A 20,432-nucleotide genomic window follows, 5' to 3' on the forward strand; every position below is an offset into this window, starting at 1 on the left:
TTTAGGCCTATTTAGAAGCTTCATTCAGATGTAAAGAATGATACTCTGTTACCTCTAATTTACGTTGCTTAACCAAGTTAGTGACATCAAACATATGAAAACATGTGAAACTTATGAAAAAAAGATACAGCTATATTATGGCATTGCTTAAAGTGCACATGTGAATGATTGTGTGTGCTTTTGTGCATGCCTGCAAACATATTTGATTGAATAATGGAAGAAAACTTTCTAATTCTAAGAGCTTATTCAGGTATCAGGAAGCACTTTCTATAATCTTCCATATTATTATGTGTGTGTGTTAAGTGCTGTTGAGACACTTCCCTCCATATTATGATGTGTGTGTATGCGTGCGTGTGTGTTAAGTGCTGTTGAGACACTTCCAACTTGTGGTGACCCTATGAGTTAATGACATCCTATCATTAATAGCCTTGTTCAGGTCTTGTGAACTGAGGGCCATGGCTTCCTTTATTGAGTCAGTCCATCTGATGTAGGTGTGATGAAGGCTGTCCTGACCCTGAAGGGGAAAAACCCACTCACTTTAGCCTATGGGAACACTGCTCCAGGATCCAGTCACCTTTGAGAAGGGGGATGGAATGTTGGAGGGAAACACTGCAGGAGTTGAGTTGAAGTTCTGCCTCAGGGAGAGAGCAATGAGAGCTCAGGTCTGGCTCAGGAAAAGAGCAGACAGAGGGAAGGACTGCTCTGCCTGGTAGTGTGGCAGAGTGGTTTGGTTTGTCTTCTGACGGAGAATAGATTACCCAACTGTTAGGCCTGTCTCTGGCAATGAGCAGACCTTGTGCCATTTAGTCCGACTCTTGGGAAAAGGCAGGCTGGTGTTGGTGGAATCCTGGATGTGTTAGGATCCAACCTAGTGATTAATCAGTAAAAGTCTGTTTGTGCTGGAAAGTATTAGAGAAAATTTAAATTACTCTCTAAATTAATGTGCCTCAGCCAGGTTTCTCTTTTGTCTATCTGGAGCCCTATGCTGCTAATCTGTTCCTGGAAACCTACTTGTAAATGAATCAATCTTCTTTGCTGTTAACATATAATTCCTGCCTCAGTGACCTCTGTATTCTACTTGTGCACTACAGAGTTTACCTCACAGCAGCGCATCCAAAGCCTAGACACGCTCCACCTTTAGAACACCTGGTATTGAGGGAAAGGGTTATAGTTTAAAATAAACCTGGTTCCCACAAAATCATAGGAGGCTGTGTGGGTCCCCTCAGTTGATAGAAACCACCTGTCATAGTTGGATCTTCCTCTTTTCCTGCTGCCTTCAGCTTCCCCTGGCATTATGGTCTTTTCCAGCAAACGATGTCTACTCATAATGTAGCCAAAGTATGACAGCTTCAGTTTAGTCACTTTTAACTTCTAAGGAGAGGCCAGGCTTGATTTAATCTAGAACACACTTCTTTGTTTTTATAGCAGTCCACAGTACTCCTAAAACTCCTCCGACACCACCTTTCAAATAAATCAATTTCCCTCCTGTTAGCTTTCTTCATTGTCGAACTTTCACACCCATACATAGTAATGGGGAATACCGTGGTATGAATTTTCTTGATCTTGGTCACCAGTGACACATCCTTCCACCTAAGAGTCTTTTCTGGCTCCTTTATGGCTGCCCTTCTGAGTCTCAGTTGCCTTCTGATTTCTTGGTTGCCGTCTCCCTTTCGGTTGATGATGGAGCCAAGGAACAGAAAATCTTTTACAATTTCGATTTCTTCATCAGCAGCAGCCTTAAAGTTGTGTAATTCCCCTGTACTCACTACTTTTGTCTTCTTGATGTTTGGCTGTAATCCTGTTTTGGCACTTTCTGCTTTAACCTTCATCAGTAGTTCTTTCAAGTCCTCATTTCTGCCAGTTAATGTGGTGTCATCTGCATATCTCAAATCGTTAATCTTCCTTCCATGAATTTTCACTCCACCTTCATCTAATCCAGCTTTCCTCATCTCAGCGTGCACAGGCAGATGCAAAAAATTCTCCCTGCTAACAAAACAGAGTAGCCACACCTATCTCATACAAGAAGACATTTCTAATTATTCTGTTTCTGCTCCTTAAAAAAACGTTCTTGCACTATATTTCTAGAAAGAAACAGGAGCCAGGTTGCACTAAAACAGACAACCACTGAATGGTGCTCTTGCATTGCCTTTTGTTCCTGTACCTATTTAACCTCTCTCAATAGATGACTGGAACAGCTTTTGCAACATGCCAAAAATAGCACCTGAGAAACATCAGCATTAAACAAAAGAGAGAGATGGGAAGACAGTGGGGTTTCTCCAACGTTGTCCATTGTAACTGTGCCATCATTATCATCCTATTTTTTTAATCTCTATGTTTCACCAAATGGTCTGCAATACATGTTTTTTGTTATGAGTACCATTAAAGCCTGTCTAAGGCTTGTTTTCTTTAGATTACTTGTAAAAGGATTATGATGGATGGTTTCTGAACGGCAATAAAACAGTGTTTATTTGAGGCAATATTTGGCAGGCCAGCACCATTCTAATTTTTTTAAGGCGTGCTTGAAGAATTGCTCAGTTTGCTTTGGTATATTTCTTGCAGCATAGGTGATCATTACAATAAGTAGAAATAATCAAGTACCAGTGCCCTTGAGCCATGTAAAACATGGTACTGCAACAGGCATAATCCACTCACATATAATGTGTAGAGCCAAGTGTGAACCAAATAAATGCCTGGCTTTGGATCAGACCACAAAATAAGCTTCGATACTACCAATATGAGGTCTCAGAACAAACCAGCAACTATGCTCCCGTGCTGCTTTTCAACTCTTCAGCATCTGAGAATGAGGACAGCTTCATAACAATGGTCACAACAGGTTTGTCATGTAAAAGCAACATCACAACTTGACTTGCATGTGTATGGGTCTTGAAGTCACACATCCATAAGCTCTTAGTTTTGCTTCTCACACTTCAGGAAGGTTGTCCTGTTTGTTTGTTTTTAAATGCAGGTACTTATCCTTCATTTTACCAACCCCTCCCCCCCAAATGTGAAGACTATAAAAAATTGTTCAAAATTGCTCCTAGGGCTGGAGGAGAGGCGTGATGATGACATGCTTAGCGTTGAATTGACCCCCATCACACCTGACATTTTTCTGACAGAAAGGAGACGTGAAGAACTATACCCCCGCCACCCTGGTGTAGTAGTTAAGAGTAGTTGGACTAGTATCTGGAAGACCTAGATTCAAGTCCTCCCCACTAGTGCCATGGATGGGCCAGTCACACTCTCTCATTCTAACCTACTGTACAGGTTTGTTGTGTGGATAAAATGGAGGAGAGGAGAATGATATAAGCCACTTTGGGTCCTCATTGAGGAGAAAGGTGGGGTATAAATAAATAAATACAGGCCCCGGTCACACGGGCCGGATATCGCGGGGGGGAGGCATGGCTGTTTGCCCCGGAGCAAACTACCGCGCGGCCGCCGGATCAAACGTCCAGCCGACGTCCCGTGGTTCGGGGGGAAGGAGCCAATCATACGTCAATCCTGCAGCGCGGCAAAGAAGCGGCGCGGCGGGGGTTGTGGGTTTTTTTTTTACTGAAGGGTGCGCATGCGCCGTTGGGTGCTTGTGCGCATCCCGTGGAGACTTGGGGAAAAACCCCTTTTCGCAACGGGACATGGGTGGGTGCCGGATGCCACGAGCTACCACCAGAAAATACTCTTAACTACTACACCACACTGGCTCTCTCTGGGAGCAGTAGGGTGGCAGGGGTATAGTTCTTCACATTTCCTTTCTGTCAGAAAAAGGTCAGGTGATCAGACGCCCACCCTTGCCCCGCAGTTTCCGGAAACTAGTACCTCAGAGGTACTAGTTTTTTACGGCGCATCTTCGGCGGGAAGCCTCGGGTTAGCCACGGGAGCTCTACGCTTCCCAGATGTTGCAGTTTGATCGCGCCCGGAAAATCCGCCTATCTTCCGTCTCTGTAGCATGGCTAATGCTCCGTCCGTGTGACTGCAGCCACAGTGGGTCAAACAAATGCCTGCTGGTTTTCAGGACAGCAAAAATATGTTCAAATTATACTTGAAACATCCCACCTGTCCTCACCTTTTGCAGCAGCCAAGTGTGAAAGCCTTTCTGTCTCAAGTGGCTGTTACATATATAATGTGAGAAACAATTAACAAACGTTGTTTCTTGTTATTTTCAGTCACAAAGCTCCAAAGTAGCAAATGGTGCAAAAGGTCACTGGATGAACATCACATCTTAAGTCTTAATTTGAATTCCACTTGAGGGTGTTATTTGTTTTGGCACATATCTCAGTTCTGTCTTTCTGTGATGTGTTAGAATCATATCTGTATTTTTTTAAAATAAAAGAAGTGTTTCAAACATCCACATGGCCTTCTGTTATAGTCTTTCCAAAGGGCTAACATTTCAGATAGTATTAAGAAATCCACATGTTTGAAAATATCCTACATCAAATTTTTATGATTTATTAAAATATTCACCCAGTCAAATTGACGGTGGTGGCAATTTCTGAAATAACATTCTGATAGAACCAAACAAACACTAAATGAACAGCAAGAAAAAGTGACACAGCTTTGGATTCAGCTGTTCTGTGGCCATAATTATACATTTTTTCAAGTTACATCCCCAGTTTGAGTTGACAGGTGTAGTCTTGGAATTATATGCTTTACAGGCATACATAGGCCTGGTTTTGGTTGGGACAGTGCTGTGTCAGGGGAAGTGACTTCACATGTTGTCTACCAGTACAGGCTAAGCTTTCCTGACAGGATGAAGAGTTGCTCCTCAGAGCTGTTTCAGATCAGAAAAAATAGCCTCGCGAGAAGGCTGAAGCCTGTTCTCCCTATGTGCCATGGTATTCCTCTGAATAGAGCCCACTCTCATCTGGGAAGGATGGCCTTCGTAAATCATGGCTGTCGACCTGACCTGGCAATGTACTTGAAAAAATATATTGGGTAGTCAGACCTGACCTAAAGACTCCAGCATGGTCAGTTGGTTGACAGGAACATAGGGAAGAAATTATTCAGACTGCAGTAAACTGAGGTAACACAAATTATAATAGTTCAAAATTACACTTTGAAGAATCTACCAGTATGCTTATAAGTATGCTCCTTTAAATGTTCTACTTCATCTCATTTTTTTTAAAAAAAATTGCTTAATATTGAGTACCTGAAAGGCTGCTAATAGAAGTTTATACTATTACATACTGGCTTGGGGGGGGGGGGAGAGAATGAGACAAGGAATATGTTACAATATTTAATTCTCCCTATGTGCCATGGTATTAGCATGATGTAATGTGAAGCTGTCAGTTCTGAAAGCAAATACCACAGGTGACATCATATTCCAGTCTTAAGTTTCCATCCCTTTGTGTCATTATGAGCTCCAGTCCAAACCTAAGGGGTATAATTTTGACCTTTGAAAACTAAATATGTATATTGCTGATTGTAGTTTAATGTAAAATGACCTTTAAAAAGTTCAGTATTTGGATTAATTAATAGGTCACAACTGGTTGGGTTGAACTAAATGGAAGGAGTATTTATTGGTTTGAGCAGCATTTGGAGACCAAGAAAACTCTTTTAATCCCCAGTTTTTCCCTAAGTTTTGTGTTAGTTTTTGATATCTCAGATCCTACTTCTTCTTTCTCAGACAGCCTAAATCTATGACCGTGTACCTGGAAATAAGTCCAACTGCTTTCGTTTTTACTTTCTCCCAGCAAGAATGTATAGGTTTTTGCCTTGTAAGAGTAAATATGATACATTGTAATGTGTGCAGAAACTATGATAAAAGTAGACATAGGTGAGCATGTTGCTTTTAATACAGAGTCTGAGCACAGATTGTAGAGGTAGCACTAAATGACCAGTTAACCTGGTCTAAATGTGAAAAAGAAGAAGAAGAGATAGGACTTATACCCTGCCCTTCACCCAGAGTCTCAGAGCGGCTTACAAACTCCTTTCTCTTCCCCTCCCCACCGGAAGTGATGTCAGAAGGGGAAGCAAAAGCGGGGGAAGGCATATTCAAAAGCCTCCCCTTCCCTTCCCCAGCAAGGGGGGGGGGGAGCGAAGAGAGAAGGGGCTTAAAGTTTAAACCTCGTCTCACTAGAGTTGGGCCGCAGAAGGAGGAAAGAGGGAAGGAAAGAGAGAGAGAGTGTGTGTAGAGAGAAGGAACGAAGGAATGAAAGAGTGAAAGAGAAGGAAAGAAGGATGGAAAGAAAGCGAGAAGGGAAGAAGAAGGAAAAGAGAGGAAGGAAGGAAGAGAAGGGGAAGAGAGAAAGAAAAGGAAAGGGGGAGGAAAGGAGGGAAAGAAAGAGGGCAAAGAGAGGGGGGAGGGGGACGCTCCAGCATGCTCCGGCCCCAAAAGACCCCTGCTCCCCACAACAGACACCCTGTGAGGTAGGTGGGGCTGAGAAAGCTCTTTCAAGAACTGCCCTTTCAAGGACAGCTCTTGTCAGAACTATGACTTGCCCAAGCTCATCCAGCAGCTGCAAGTGGAGGAGTGGGGAATCAAACCCGGTTCCCCCAGATTAGAGTCAGCACACTTAACCACTACACCAAACTGTTGTATGTAATGGGCAACACACAAGTGTACATTTTTCTGTTGCATTTCTGTGCCTGCAAAGTGATACCTCACTCAATGGCTGCAGTGCTGATGCTGGCACTGGAGATGGAAGCAGACAGACAACAACAGCCACAGCCACAGCCTTGCTCTGCAATCCTCAGAAAAGGATGGAGAGCATGGTAGTGTGGATAAGGGAAATCCCGACGGGCAAGGGAGCAGCAACTACCTTGGTACCATGTCATTTTCCTTCTCATGACAGAGCTTAATTTAATATTTTGCCCTCTGGTAAGATTTGAAACATAATATTCTGCTGACAATTAAAAAAAGTTATATGACCTTTGCAGAGATCACATTGCTAGGATTTGTCTTCAGGGAGTTACTGCTTTTCAGCTGTTGCCAAGAACAGTAGCTGATGTAGCTTAGATTAGAGTCAAAGTTGCCTAAGTAAGTGTTTTCATAGTTAATACATTGTTAGTTTTGGCATCTGCTCAATTCTAATCTTCATAAATTGATTTTGATATATATTTAAAATATTCATTTCTATTCCACGCTATTGGCATAGACCCAGAGCATAGCAAAGAGCTAATTGTAAATTTATTATATTGGTATTTACAGACTACTGCCTAAAAATTGATAGATCAAATTGAAGTAGATGGGAGAAACAGGGCCAAGAACAGGGTCACTTCTGTCACAGAACTGGAAATGATGTTGTCATGTCAAGGTGATGTTCTAGGATTCACTCGAAACTCTATGGGAGAATAGTAGCACATCACCCAACATAATGACATCACTTCTGGTTTTGAGCCATATGTGATGATGGCAAGCCTTCCCCATTTCCCTCCATTGGCCTGTGAAGATTTCTCACTGTAGCAGGAGACCTGGTCTCCTCTATATTGAAATGTAGCCTGATCTCGTCACATCTCAGAAGCCAAGCTGAGTCAGCCCTGGTTTATATTTGAATGGGAGACCATTAGGCTTACCAAGTACCTACCTTAAATCGGTGGGGGACACATACTGCTTGTCAGGAACATTCCCGCATGGAAAACAAACGCCATCGCCCAGATGTGACGCCAGCACGCTGGGCACATAGCTGGGCGACGCTCCTGGCAATAGTACCAACGAGTTTCCAGCTTCATTGCCAGAGCGTCACCCAGCTACATGCCCAGCGTGCTGGCGTCACGTCTGGGTGACGGCATGGTGCGGTGGGGGGGGTGTTACACCAAGGGATGTTCCGGCTGGGAACCATGTGTCCCCCGCCGATTCGAAGGTAGGTACTTGGTAACCCTGGAGACCACCGAGGAAGTCCAGGGCTGTTACGCACAGGCAGGCAATAGCAAACGACCTCTGAATGTCTCTTGCCTTGAAAGCCCTATGGGGTCAACATAAGTTGGCTGTGACATGACAGCAAAAACAAAAGAAAACACAAAAAACATAAAGACCAATTCCGCAAAAGCAGTCGTTCCATCCTTGCTCCCGTTTCCCGCAGCTGTACTGCTCAGTTTCCCACTATTTGTTGCGTGGTTGCATTTTGACCTGCATCTCTCCCCAATTTCCCCCACGTCTTCTTGATCCTTATTTTGTAGCAGCAAATAGTGGGGAATTGAGCAGTACAACTGGGGGAAAGAGGAGACCGAGGGCAGAACAACTGCTTTTGCAGAATCGGTCAAAGGTAGATGAGGGAGGTAGACAAATAATGTGGCATCTGATTTAAACTGTAAAAATGAACAAGCATTTTCAGAGATAGTAAACTTTTGCTAATTGGCATTCTTTGGAGTAACTAGAACTTGAAGCATTTGTGGGAAAACTAACATTCATTTCCCCCCCTTTATTGCAGCTGACTTTGGTCTTGCAAAGCAAAAACAAGAAAATAGCAAACTTACTTCAATTGTTGGAACTATTCTCTACTCCTGGTAAGGCAATGTTCTTTTTTTGGAAGAGCCACTTTGTCTTCAAATTTTAATGACCCTTTGTCAATGTACTGGGGCTCCATCTTGGACTTTGCCCAGGGTCCCGGAATTACTAAGTTCCCTCCTGTTTCTGAGACATTAAATTATAGTTATTTCTACATTCTTTGTATCTTTGCTACAATTATCCCATTACAAGCACACAGCCCCTATCCTTGAGAATTTTCGTCGATGGGGAAGGGCCATAAACATGTTTACAGAGTTAGCTCCTACTTTGGATATCTGGCTAGACATCTATATCTGTGTGAATGATAAGCTTGTCCAACAAATCACAGGAATGTGATGGGAAATTCTTTGGATAAAGGCTGTGATTGCTGGGAGTCCAGTTCAATTGTATAGAATCATAGATTCTTAGAGTTGGAAGGGACCTTGCAGGTCATGTAGTCCAACCCCCTGCACTCTGCAGGAGCATAGCCGAAAGATAGCCCTACAACATACCCGAAAGATGGTCGTCCAGCCTCCGCTTGAAAACGTCCAGTGAAGGAGCATCCACCACCTCCACCATTATAAACAGAAATGCATTGTCTATTGAAACCAAGAAAAACAAAGAATAGGAAAAAGTATCCAAACAGGTAAAACAACTGCAATAAAGAAAATTAATGCAAAGTATTTATGTATTCATTTATAGTCCATTTTCCTCACTGAAACTCAAGGCAAATAACATAATTTAAAAGATTCATATGAACAGTTATTAAAACTGGATTACAGAATTAGAGAATGCAGAAATGATCGTATAATACATACAATGAACAGTGCAATAGAACATGATTACAAAACTGGAGATGGGTATAATAAAATAGTATAATCCATAGAATAAACAAGGCAATAAAGCTGGATTACAGAATTAGAAAACAATGCAAAAAAGTATGATGCGTACAATAAACATTGCAATGGAAATTGCCTATAAAATTTCCACAGACATTCAAACTATAACCATATTCCCTTTATACAAGAACCAAACCATACAAATAAAAATTCTGTTTTTTAATTTATTTAAATAAATTAAAATAAATAACATTTTTGTGCATGTCCATCGCTGTTCACACTGCCCAAAGAGCACCTGAACAAGGAAAAATGTGTACTGTGACAGCTAACTCATAGGAGACAGCCCCATGACCTAGCTCAGTCGTGTCGAACCTATGGCACACATGCCAGAGGGGACACTCAAAGCCCTCTCTGTCGGCACGTGCGCCATCGCCCCAGTACAGAGTTTGCTGGAGCTCGTTACTAGAAAGGCAGAGGGACGCAGGGCCGGGCTGCTCCCCTCCCCCTCTCCACATGCGCCTGAGGACATTTCTCACATCACCCGCCCCTCTGCCCAGCAGCCCAATGGGAGCGCTTCCTCCCTCCCCTGTCTGGGGTAAGGTAGGTGGCTCACATGCAGCATGAGGGTGCAGTGCGGACGGCAGCCTGCTGACTCTGTGGCAAAGAGGATTCCCGTGGTGGGGTTGGAGAGGCGCTAGGTTGGAGTTCGGGCACTCAGTCTGTAAAAGGTTCGCCATCACTGACCTAGCTGGTAATTGATCTGTTTTGCTAGGAGGTCTGGGAGATGCCATGCTTTCTGTAGTGAATGATTCAACGGTTGGATGAAGCCACAGAGCCCACAGTACTAACAAACAAGATTTTGCCTAGTGTTTTAGTAGCTTAAATGTTTCCTGTGCCATTTCATTTGTTCAGTTACATGTATTGTTTTAACACTAAGCCATAACACTAAGCATTTCAGATCCACATGGTTTAGACTGCAAATGTGGGACATTAAAGTATTATTTACAACTAGCCTGATACCCGTGCTTTGCTACGGTATTTAAGTTCTGTAAATCCAGTTATAATACCGAAGATGTGAAGTTTGAAATGTGACATTTGTTGTAGGAATTCTAGTGGAGAAGATTGTAGTGTAAAAAATGAAATGAGACATACATACTTTTTTTTCTCTCTACTGAAGGACCTCTCTGTAGACCACATTGGTGGTTCTGCCCTCAGGTGCTAGGATCACCAGGCTGCTTGATGAGCTCACTCTGGAGCAGGCCACATAGAACTGTCCATTTAAGAAGCAGTCGTCTGTTAAGTCAATTCTTGCCACCTGCCACGAAAGTGATGGCCTCTCTACTTGTGTTCCTGGATTGTTTTGCTCACATGGAGCACCTCAGGTTGATCTTGCTGGTACTTGGCCTGCACAGCTCAGTGCACTGCAGGAGTACTATGTGCAAATGTCTCTGCCGCATTCCTAAATTGCCTCCTCCTGGTAGCTGCCTGTCCAGTGTAGGAGGGGGAGGGGGGAGGAGTATTAGAAGCCACTGTGGAGGCAAGGCTGGCAGGATCACTAAGGCTTTACTGCTGGGGCGGGCTCCCTCGTGGCTTTAAGCACCCTGCAACCACTGCTGCACCTGACAGACAATGGCCTGTTAGGTGTAGGAGGTGGGGGGAGTGTGTTGGAGGCCATCAGAGAGGTTGGGCCAGCAGCATCGCTAAGGTGATCCTGCTGGGGTGGCGTCTCTGATGGATTAAAGTACCCTGGCCCTGCTCCTACACCTGACAGAAACCCACCTGTCTGCTGTTGGGGGGGGATTGTATTTAAAGGCATCGGAGAGGCTGGGCCAGCAGCAGGACTAAGGCAATCCTGCTGAGCAAACCTCCCCGGTGGCTGTAAGCATCCCACCTTCTCTTCTACACCTGACAGGCAGCTGCCTGTAGGAGGGGGAGGGGGAGGAGTATTAGAAGCCACTGTGGAGGCAGGGCCGGCAGGATCACTAAGGCATTACTGCTGGGGCTCCCTCATGGCTTTAAGCACCCTGCACCCGCTGCTGCACCTAACAGACAACCGCCTGTTAGGTGTAGGAGGTGGGGGGAGTGTGTTGGAAGCCATCAGAGAGGGTGGACCAGCAGCATTACTGCACCTCACAGGTGGTTGTTGGCCGTTCCTGATTTCCTCAACTGTCATGAGCTCTCTGCAGTCTCCTGTACCTGTTTTTTTTTTTACCTCAGAACACTGAGCTCTGCCGCTGACCAATCAGAGAGTGGGGGGTGCAGGGAGGCAGTAGCCTGGCAGCTGTATGGGAATCAATGGGGGGAGCACATTTTCCCCCTTTTGACCACCTCAGAGGTCGAATTTCTAAAAATCCATTCTTAGCGAGCATCTACGTCATGGTAGGAGCACTCTTCCAGAATTTGGTGTTTCTAGGTCCAATGGTTTGGCCTGGGCATTGATTTTATGGTGCGAGGACTTTCTTTTATATATATAGATGAGGAAACCTGGCTCCTGCACTTCAAGCTTTCTGTATCAGCTCAGATGGAGCTTACAGAAAGGTTTGGCCTAGTGGACAGAAATAAAACAAGTGGGTCAAATTGAGCAAGGATCCAAGAAAAAAAAATGGCTGGTTAGATAGTGTATCATTTCTAGAACTTCCTGGGACATTAAAATGGCAGTCCATGTATAAAATCTACTTCATTTAAAATTGCTAGGTTGAAAGAATTTTGGCCACTTTGTTCTTCTGAGCCATAGCTTTTCATGTTGACTCCATGATAAAAACTAGGAGGGGACTGACATTCCTTTTTTCATTCTTGCTTAATGGATGGAATCCATCCTGTGATGCATCTTTTCATGTGTATTTTTTCCTTTGTTCTTTTTAAATCCTTTTTTATTACTGATTTGATGAAGTGGGACATTGGAAGAAGGACAGAGAATGGAGCAAACATAACAGAGAATAGGGATAAATGTTTAATTATGTAGACATAAAAAGAAATGTGGGTTTTGTATTTGGTAGAATAGACATGGATGTTGAGAACAGGAAAAAAAACACAGTGTGGCCCCAGTCACACGGCAAAGTTGCTGCGGGAGAGGCACAGAAGGTGGGCAGATTATCCGGGCGCGATCACACCCCAACATCTGGGAAGCAGAGCGCACCCGTGGGTTACCGCCGACAATGCACATTTAAAAACTAGTACCTCCAAGGTACTAGTAAATGTTTGCCACGGGCTGCCTCCAGACGCCCGTGGTGTGATCCCGCTGGCGCGCAGCATTCCCCTCCGGTCCCTCGTTTACCCGCTGGCGCCGAGGGAAGGAGCAGTGGTGTGCCGCTGGCCTGTCTGATCACGTAATCGCGGATCAAACTGTGCCGGGGCAATTAGCCATGCCTCCCCCCCGTGATATCCGGCCCGTGTGACTGGGGCCAAAGCACGTTTATGAAGAACAACAAATTCATTAGGATGTGATAAGACAAGGTAGCCAAGTAGCTTAATTATCCCACATTGAATCCCCCAAAGAATCACATTTGCTTCTGTGCTGTGCCTACCATATCACAATTATAGAATGGTTTCACAATATGCATTTTTTATTAACTGAAGGATATGCATATATTTTGCAAGGATGAACTGTAAAACTTAGAAATAAATTGGCTTTCTAATGATTCCCTACCTACCAATCTGATTTTCTCTGTTTTACATCTCTACCTTCTACGTGTTGTGTTGATTGAATTGAAACCTTTGTTTTACAGAATTATGATACCCATATGGGGTAAACTTTTATAATGTATAATACTGATAGGAATTAGCATGAACTTAAAAATTCCGGGTTTGGTTTGGGACAGTTCCCCGAACCAAGCCAAAAATTCCCTGAATTGAACTGGCCAGTTCAGACCTGCTTTCTCCAGGCCATGGCAAGCTGCACCCAGGGGGAAAGGGGGATCATCCTGGCACCCGTTTAACCTATCCATTTTGCTTCCGCCTGCTCTGAAGTGGGGGAAGTGAAAGTGACGGGTTAAATGGCTGCCAGTCATTTAAACATAATAGGTGACGGGCGGGCCTGCCCCGCTGTTAGGTTTAAATGGCTCTCAGCCTTTTAAGCCTAACAGGTTAGCTGTGGACCCATGCCGCTCAGCTGTTAGGTTTGAATGGCCAAACTGAATTAGGCAAAAGTTCAGGAAATGTTCAGGAAAGGCACCTTCTCCAAACATTGGTTTGGGGACTCTGAACTGGGCCAAGTTTGTGCCAAATTTTGGCTCGTGAATGAGTTCGTACCAATCCCCAAATACTAACTGTGCTAATGAATCTCTTCCGCTGTGTCTGCTTTAGTCCTGAATCCATGATGGAATTAGAGATATATGTGGCTGTTTGTGTATATGTGGGTGTTGTGTGTCTGACAAAAGCAGTTTACTGTAAGAGATACTAGAATACTAAATTATTGACAGACACATAGATGTGTTTGTGCATCACTTAGAATTTCAGTGATAATCTTGAATATGAAAACAGTTCATGTGTATGAACACATAATACTGATAATCTGGTAATCACCCCAATTTTCTTGTAAAGCAGAATGTGGCATTTGCTGACATATTTCAAAAACAATGACCTAATTGACTCAACAGAGAAGTGTAGTTAAAATATCAACATGTTGCACAATTTATGCCTTAGGATGCATGGACAGAGCCAAAACTAGGCTTGCCAACTTTGAGTTGGGAAATTTCTGTAGATTTGGGGGTGGTGCATGAGAAGGGGAGGGACCTTAGTGGGGTATAATGCCATAGAATCCACCTTCTGAAGCTGACATTTTCTTCAGGGGAACTGATCTTTGTAGTCTGTTACCAAGTTATCAAAAAGCACTCCTTTGTTTGAATGGCTTTCAAGTTCTGTATGCTAAACGGAAGTGTGTTTAAACCTGCATTCATGTGCTGTATGTTTTAATGGGGGGGGGGGTGAAGGACAGCCAGAAGCAACTCCAAAGACTCCTAAATCAGGGGCCCTTCGCCTTTCAAAGCCTGCAGGCACTTTTGGGATTTTGAGGGGGGGGTGAACACTACCCCAGAGTGGCTGCCACAGGAGGTGGAACCAAGTGCAACATCTCCCTCCTCACTTTGAATAAAGAACTGTGTGGGACCACACTGAATATATGAAGCTCTCTTATTCAGAGTTGGATCATTGGTGTGTTAAGGTCTGTACTTTGGTTGGAAGAGTGGTCAAGCCATTGAGAAAAGGGAAGCCTGGAGAAGGAGGGGGTGGACTTCTACTCCTGAATACATCCCCCCTCAAGTGCAACATCTCCCGCTTCACTTTGAAAAAAGAACTGTATGGGACCACATTGAATATATGAAGCTCTCTTATTCAGAGTTGGATCATTGGTATGTTAAGGTCTGTACTTGAGTGGTCAAGCCACTGAGAAAAAAGGAAGCCTGGAGAAGGAGGGGGGTAGACTTCTACTCCTGAATACATCCCCCCTCATGCAACAAGCAGCCCAGTTCACTGGAGTCTAAGCGCCAATCGAAGCTTTGGAAAAGAAAGTCATGGCTACAGTCAGTCAGATAAAAAATTCAGTGCCATCACTCTAACCCCCTCTGTCTCATTTTATTCCATGAAGCAGCCTTACACTGAACAAGACCATTGGTCTGTCAGTGTCAGAACTCTTTCTGCTCTGACTGCCAAACATTCTTGGTGACATTCTATTTAGTGACATTCATGTCATATGAATTAAAATGCTCCCTGGTTTCCCATATCAATAGGCCTTTTAGTTTTAATGGGGTGGCTGTTGTTAAAACCTTTCCCTGTTTAATTTTTTTTTATAAAAGCTTGTTTCTCAAAGAAGATAAGGCAAATAAAAAGAAATGGAAAGCCCAAGCTGGAAGAGTGAAGGATCTTGTGGAATAAAAAGCAAGCTTGAAGGGGGAATTGATCCACGTACTAGCTAAGAAGAGCACGGGTTCTTACCAGTACTGATCCTCCAGTGACTGCCTTTGGCTGCTACTGTCGCTGTGGGAAACCCTTTCATTTAAATGAGGGCAACCAGTAACAAGCCCAGACTTACAAAGGCCACAACCGTTTCCTGAAAAGCTTAGCAAGTGCCAGGGGAAGTGCTGCTGTGTGCCACATCGGGGAACCCTCCTCTAAAGAAACACAAGTAACCACACCTACTGTGTAGGTCATAAAGGAAAGTTAGCAAGCCCAACTGTTGTGCTGTTAAGAACCTGACAGATCCTTGAGTCTTTATGATGCTGAGCCAAAGAGATCTAGGGTTGGTTCATGTGTGATTATGGCAGTTGATGATGGCATGGAAAGTGTTTCCTTTCTTTTATACACATCACTGTGTTCTTTTGAGATTGGTAGCAAATGGTCTCTCTTGAGTTCCATCCATGCCTGATATAAATTTAGCTACTGCAGGGTCTCTCTTTAGTAGCACCCTTTAGGGAACATTGACCCTATTGACTTTATTTCATATGCCATTCAGAATCCCTTGAAAAGGATCTCCTTCCTCTGGTTCTTATCTTCTGTAGTTTCTGGCTTTCTTTGCCTATGTGTATTTTTTTCTGTTTTTGGCTTTTTGTTTCAAAAGTGGTTGTTTCTGATTCTGTGTGTTTGTAGCTTTGCATGTTGTTTTGATGTTGTATTGTTGTATTGTTTACAACAATAAGAAATCTGAGTCATGGGCAATAAAAGACGAAGAAGAATGCACCATTTGAATCTCCCCAGACCAAAGAAGCATTCGTGTTTGCCTATCTCAGCATCTGATAATGATGTTCAAAGAAGATACCCTTGCAATATTCTGAGATCCTGAAAAATTGGGGAACTCCAGTGAAGTATTAACAAAGCATGCATGTGGCTTGATAGTATGGTTTGAGCAAATATGCATTATTCATTTTGGATTTGAAGAAACAATAGGTACAAGTCAAGAAGGACTGAAAATACCAGGTGACACTGAGAGATTAAAAATGCAATCATGAAGGAATAATAATAGGGAAAAGATATTTCAGTAAAGAGGATGGATGCATATGGGGAACTGGTTGGAAGACAGAGGCAGAAAAAAAATCATCAAAAGATAAATGAACATAAAAGAGGAAAACTTGCCAATATAGTCATTAGAAATAGAAAAAAAATGAGAATGTAGAAACTTTATCCACAAAGAATTGTCCAAGAGCCTGAGGAGAAAGAGATCAAAGGCAAGAAGATGGGTGGAGAAGCAAATCAAAAGGTGCCAAAGGGAAGAAGAGAGAGAATTAAAGAGCTTAGAGAAATAGCATTGTTCAGCAGAAGGTAAATCATGGAAAGTGAGTCCAAAAATTAATGGGAGTTAAGCAGAGAACTTATACCAAAGACACTCAGAAGTATGATAAAGGGTGGGGGAATGAAGGAAGAGAAGAGAATGCACAGAATAAGAGGCGCGAAAAGACTTAAGCACTAATGATAATGTAGACATTTGGAGTAACTGCAGAGTCAGAAAAAGAGCAAAACATAATAGAGTCTAAGAAAGGGGGCCTGGCGGTGTCTGAGCTGGACTGCTGCAACTTTCTTGGTCTTTGAAGGGTGATCAGAATGCAGGCTCCAGTAGCTCTTCTGGCCTCGTCAGCTCTGTCTTGCTGCGGTTCACGGGCTCTGAGCAGACCGGTTTGCCTGTCTATATTGAACAAGCCAGAGACTCACACTGTACAGCCCTTTGGTGCTTCCCCTCTTCAGCTGGCTCATCGGGAATTCCAGACCAGCACCATCTCCCGTGGTATTGATACCAGTCCGTGGCTAAATTCATTGGTGCTGGTGGGGCCGCGGGGGATAACTGCCTCAGGAGCTGGGGTTGGCACAGTGTTTGGCAGCTTAATCGTCGGTTATGCCAGGAACCCATCCCTCAAGCAACAGCTGTTCTCTTATGCTATCCTGGGATTTGCCCTTTCAGAGGCCATGGGGCTGTTCTGTCTGATGGTGACATTCCTCATCGTCAGATGTCATTTCGGGGGGGAACGCAGTTCCCCCGGGTGAGGTGCAGGGGGCGGGGCACATGACAAAGCCCCGCCCCCCGCTTCCGGCCCTCATTCAGCCAGGAGGAGGCAGGAGAAGAGGGAGGGTAAGTTGCTTCCTCCCCGCCTCTCCCCACCCCTGCCTGCCTGGGGCAAGGGAGGGCCTTGGCGGGGCTTCCTCGCACTCCCGCTGACCTTGCAGGTCCACCGCCGGGCCCCTGATGTCAGGGGGTGTGGCATATGCTAATGAGTTACTAATGAGTTCCCCTAGCTCTTTTTCTACGAAATGACCCCTGCTCATCGTGTTTGCCTTGTAACCGCCTCAGAGCCACACTGCCATCTCCATGTGGTCTGTGTGTCCTCTCGGGTCTGAGCCTGCCTCCCTTGCCAGGGCATTACATTAATAAACAAGGGAGTCTAAGAAAAGAAAACCATATTGATTGGTTGACCAAATGCAAGGTATCATAGAAAAAAGGAGGAGGGGACAAATGTTGAGATGATAGATCAGTTGCCAGATTAGAATGAAAGTTAAAATCATCCAGTGTAATTGGTTGGATCTCGTGGATCTGGTCCACAGGAGGAGGTGCTTTCCTCTGATGTAATGAGCTCCTAACATGAGACATCTTGCATTGGGAGAGAGCTCCTTCCCTCTGCTAGCAGAAGGGATCCACGGGGTCTAGCCCAATAACTGAAAGAGAAGGTGAAAGAAGAAGAGACAGCCAGTTCTTAAGTCAGCAAAGAGTAAGGGGCATTGGGTTGTGATAAATAACAGCAAGTAGGATTGAACTTTTCTGCCCACTTTTTCAGCGTAGCATTTCTAAACCTGCTGAGTTACCAGGTCTTTGAAAGGCATGGGCCCAAGAGTAAGGAAGGCTGTATGTTCTTGGCACTTGAATCCCAAAGGATGCAGATTGATTAGAGTTTCTGTTTTGGCAGGCTGAATCAATGCAGCCAGATTATTTGAACTGAGTTTAGTTTCTGTCAGCCTTTGTCATTCTCTGTCTTACTAAATCCTCTAGTTTTACCAATATATCACTCAAACAGTCTCTTTTATGATGACCTTTGCACAGAGAAACTAATATTTACAAAATCTAATCCCATTCTGTCAGCCACTTCTCCTAAAACAATCAGGGAACAAGCAGACTACTATCCATCACCCTGGGATTCAGCTTTTTTTTGGGGGGGGGGCGGAGTTTATTTCCACATCCTTCTTAAAACTAAACACATGTAAATATTGTAATAATACAATAGAATAAAATTGGGCATTAAGCCTTAAATATGAAGAATCATCAAGGGTTTGGTGAAAAGAATCTGTAAAAAGAGCTATTCTGTGAACAGCCTTATAACAGAGCTTTTGGGGACATCTGCTTCTTTTTTTCCTCAGTCTCTAATTTTATCTTTTACAGATTCAAGTATATTTCCAAGCCATTTCAGGATGCAAATATCCTGACAAAATGCATGGAAAATTAAAAGTTGATGCTGATATAAATTTGTTCAACAGCCAAATGTCTTTTAAAATTGAGTTTAGCATGCAAGAAGATGTGTTATTAAATAAAAATATGATTTCCTTATAAGAAGAGCAGATGCTCAATCCATTTGTAGAAAACAGAGCATGGCTCAATCTGTTAAAAAAGAATGCATCTGCAAAATGTTCAACTAATGTGGCTTTGTGCTAGCTGTAACTATTTGTATGGCAGAGTGTCAATGCAACCTCAGGCAGTTATTCCCTTCTGAGTCCATTGAAGTGGATGAGTTTACAAGGGTAACTCATTTCAGAATTGTACTGTCTGTATACTAATCTGTCATTTAGTGGTGAAGTAAGGATCAGTCTGCTTGAATAAAAGATATAAGATTGATCTGTGACTTGGAAGCAGATAATTACTGTGAAAATCCAACTAAAAGTATCTAAAACCTTGTAGTTTAACTGCGCACTTCATAAGTAATACCACTTTAATGCAATGCAAAATGTTGTGAGGTTATAATTCTGTATTGTGTTTCTTAACTCAGGCCACTATGTCAATACCATTTTAATGCACTTCAAAATATTTGCACTGTTTGACAACACATAGTTCACAGATTTTAGTATAAATGCCAGAGCCAAACTGGCATTCACATTCAATAAATGTTTATTCAGTACAACGTTTCTCGCTTTATAGATACAGAATTTTTTACAATATAAGAGAAAATGGAGAATATGTACCTCATTTACTTCCCTCAGTCTTTCTTCTACATGGCAGTTTAAAGATATCACTCTTTGCATTTTGTTTAAATTAACTAGGGCTGCTTCCACACAATGAGAATTCTCCCCACTGTTTTCTCTGTGGTTACAGAAGTATAGAGGCATGTGCATTGATGATGAAGCTTCCATATATGTGAATTTTCTGTACTTTCATGTTTTTGCTGACTTTTCTCTTTCACACATGCTCTGCATTGGCTCTTGGAGGCATGGTCATCATGGCTGCTATAGTGACTTGCCTCTGCCTATTTCGTTTTTCAAGCATGCACTGTAGCACTATACCAGTTTTGTTAAAAGCTGAAGCAGATTAAGTTTTGCAATTTATCTGTCTCCATTTAATCTGTACCCCTTTTAAAGCCTGTGTCCATCACTACATCCTCTGGAAGTAGATTCCACATTTTAATCACTTGGGTAAAGAACCATTCCTTTGAAGTATTTCATTTAGCCTTCTTAATTTTGCAGTCACTTGAACTAAACTACTAAGAAAGAAGACATGGTGTTAATAATTCTAATAAAAATCAACATTTTCTGGAAAATGGGCCCCGATCACATGGGCCAGATAACACGGGGGGGAGGCGTGGCTGTTTGCCCCGGAGCAAAATAAAGCATGGTAGCCCAATCACATGGTCCCCCGAGGCTTCGCACTTAGGCTGTTAGCTGGCGATCACACGGCGATGCTGGAGTGTGGCAAAGAAGTGGCATGGCAAGCGTTTCGCGTTTATGTGCGTGCGCAGTTCCGCGGAGCAGCACTGCTTTCAGTTATGTGTTTGTGCGCATGCGCTTACAAAAAACACCCAGTTTGCGACGGGACATGGATGGGCGCCGGATGCCACGGGATACTAGCACTCCCACAATCAGATACCCACCCCGCCCCGCATTTTCTAGATACTAGTGCACTTTCCACGGTAGTTTTTTACTGCACGTCTTCGGCAGGACGCCACGGGTTGGCCACAGGTGCGCTACGTTTCCCAGATGTTGCAGTGTGATTGTGCACCAAA

At 43.5% G+C, this 20,432-nt stretch overlaps 1 protein-coding gene across 1 annotated transcript in view; it reads left to right on the forward strand.

Moving 5' to 3' along the window:
- Positions 1–20,432, forward strand: part of NEK10 (NIMA related kinase 10) — a 112,095-nt gene that overhangs the window by 43,930 nt on the left and 47,733 nt on the right. The window contains 1 exon segment of the mRNA XM_015408234.1: positions 8,361–8,436. Coding sequence (XP_015263720.1) covers positions 8,361–8,436 — 76 coding nt within the window.

Source organism: Gekko japonicus, unplaced genomic scaffold (assembly GCF_001447785.1).
Source record: "Gekko japonicus isolate JY-2015 unplaced genomic scaffold, Gekko_japonicus_V1.1 scaffold217, whole genome shotgun sequence".
Taxonomy (NCBI): Eukaryota; Metazoa; Chordata; class Lepidosauria; order Squamata; family Gekkonidae; genus Gekko; species Gekko japonicus.